The 2221-nt window shown below is 36.6% G+C and overlaps 1 protein-coding gene across 1 annotated transcript in view; it reads right to left on the reverse strand.

Moving 5' to 3' along the window:
- tram1 (translocation associated membrane protein 1) overlaps positions 1–2221 on the reverse strand; it is a 7304-nt gene that overhangs the window by 3330 nt on the left and 1753 nt on the right. The window contains exons 2-3 of the mRNA XM_037694277.1: positions 1351–1414; positions 492–613 (exon numbers count right to left, since the gene is read on the reverse strand). Of these exons, the coding sequence (XP_037550205.1) occupies positions 492–613; positions 1351–1414 (186 nt within the window). The remainder of the gene's footprint in view (positions 1–491; positions 614–1350; positions 1415–2221) is intronic.

The raw sequence follows: 2221 nt of genomic DNA on the forward strand, positions 1-2221 counted from the left end.
AGACTAAGTCATTAGTGAGACCCAGTCATTAGTGAGAGACTAAGTCAACAATAAGAGACTAAGTCATTAGTGAGATTCTAAGTCATTAGTCAGACCCAGTCATTAGTGAGAGACTAAGTCGTTAATAAGAGACTAAGTCATTAGTGAGAGACAAAGTCATTAGTGAGAGACTAAGTCATTAGTGAGACTCTAGGCTGAGCTTTTTTTTTTTTTTTTTTTTACTTTATTTTTAAAGTTGTGCATTTTTTCTAAACATATGTAGTGTCTCATGTATGAAAAGAAAAGATGCCAAAAATGTATGATGTGAATGACTCTGCTACAACCTCATCTAATTTTAGCTCAATGTTTATTAAACTGACCAAGTTAGACATTTTCTTCAACTAACTGTTGTCATCTTGAATTAGATTGTGCAAAAAAAAAAAAGAAGAATCGGATGTAATAACACATCAATGGTTACTTTCTGAAAGTTCTCATGAGTGTGTCTCACTTACATCCAACACATACTCCTGGATGATGGCGTGCATGATGATGGCCACCAGCATGTAAAAGAAAACGGTAGCCAAGTCCTTGATGCCGTGGTGGAAGTGGTTCACCGCCGTCTCCTCTGGGCCTTCTGAGGAACAGACACATCAGGACCGATTCATTCACATTGTAGATATGAGATACACCTGGTTCATCAAACCCCTTGTGGGAATTTCAAAAACATTTCTTACACTTTAGGCAAGAAATACTCGAGCTTAAATCATCCTAAATCCTGAATGGGTGGAGTTTGGATTAGCGAGTCTCAACTGTGCTCAATTACAACATAGCAAAAAAAAAAAAAGAAAACATATTTAATCATGTTTTATACAAAAACACCTGAAGAAATTAATTAATTGCTAGCACTGACAGAAAAAAATACAGTTTTTTTAATTATCTCCATCTCTGAAAAGATATATTTGTCTAACAGTAGATAGAAGTTGAACACAAGTTCCAGAAACAGCACAGCAGTCATCTTGCAAACCTCGAGCTTGTTGTGCAACTCCGTTTGAATAAATCCTGAGGTTGTGTGTTCTTTCAACAAAAGCGTCTGGAATTGGCAAAGAAACAGCTAACCTTGAAAGAAGCAGGTCTTTGAATTTTGAGGCCTACATTGCACCTCAGCCTAAATTCATCCTGTGCAACCTTGCCACTAGAGAACTTTAGAAATCAGGCAGACTAAATTTAGCTCCAATGAGGAGGGAAGAAAGAAAAAGACAAACTCCTAAATGGGTTTGTCTGAGGCCAAGTAAGTACCACTCTGGAATCCAAATGAGAAGCTTGGAACACAAAAACACTGCAACACACGCGCACACACAGTATTCCACTTACCATTGGATGAGATCGTCACATTGTACTGGACAGTAATGAATATTACTGCAAACTTTGAGGTGACCTGTGGATTACAAGAAGATTGTGACTTAAAAGTGCAACGGTCAAAATCTGAGCGATTAGAAATTATGAGAATGTAAATGTGGTAACAACAGAACATTTTACAGGTATTTCTTGTGCATAAAAATAACTTTAAAATGCTATTTTGCAAATAGCTTTTGTGTTTCAAAAAGAGGAGCAAGTCAAGCTCAACAGGGTGTTTTTTTACCCGAGGTTTCTGAAAAGCCCGTTCTCTTTGGATGTGGTTTTGCTAGATAGGAGGTTTGCACAGTGGGAATCTCATTATTCGTTTTAAAATAGGAGTAAAAAATGATGTGTGGGGAAAACTATAATATTACTTTGTATCAAAACAGACAGTTTTACTAATAATACTGAGGTCTCCTTTAGGAGAAAAGTGCTTTGGGAGAAAAAAAAAACATTACTAGACTATTAATAATAATACTAATAAAAAATGTATGAGATGCTAAAAAGTTGAGCCTATGAGAATTTATGAGATATTGACATACTAAGACACTATTGATACAAAGCCATTAAAAATGCAGTCATAACGAGACACCAAGTCATAAATATGAGAGGCTAACTCATTATATGAGACACTAAGTTATTTTAATGGGACGCCATTGGTGATACGCCAAGTCATCAGTGAAACTAAGTCAACGGCGAGACGCCAAATCATCGAAGCGAGACTAAGACATCAGTGAGAATCCAAGTAATCCGTGAGACTCCAAGATATCTGTGAAACTAAGTCATCAGTGAGACACTAAGTCATCTGTGAAACTAAGTCATTGGTGAGATGCCAGGTCAATGGTGA

This window comes from Nematolebias whitei, chromosome 20 (assembly GCF_014905685.2).
Source record: "Nematolebias whitei isolate Nwh7 chromosome 20, NemWhi1, whole genome shotgun sequence".
Taxonomy (NCBI): Eukaryota; Metazoa; Chordata; class Actinopteri; order Cyprinodontiformes; family Rivulidae; genus Nematolebias; species Nematolebias whitei.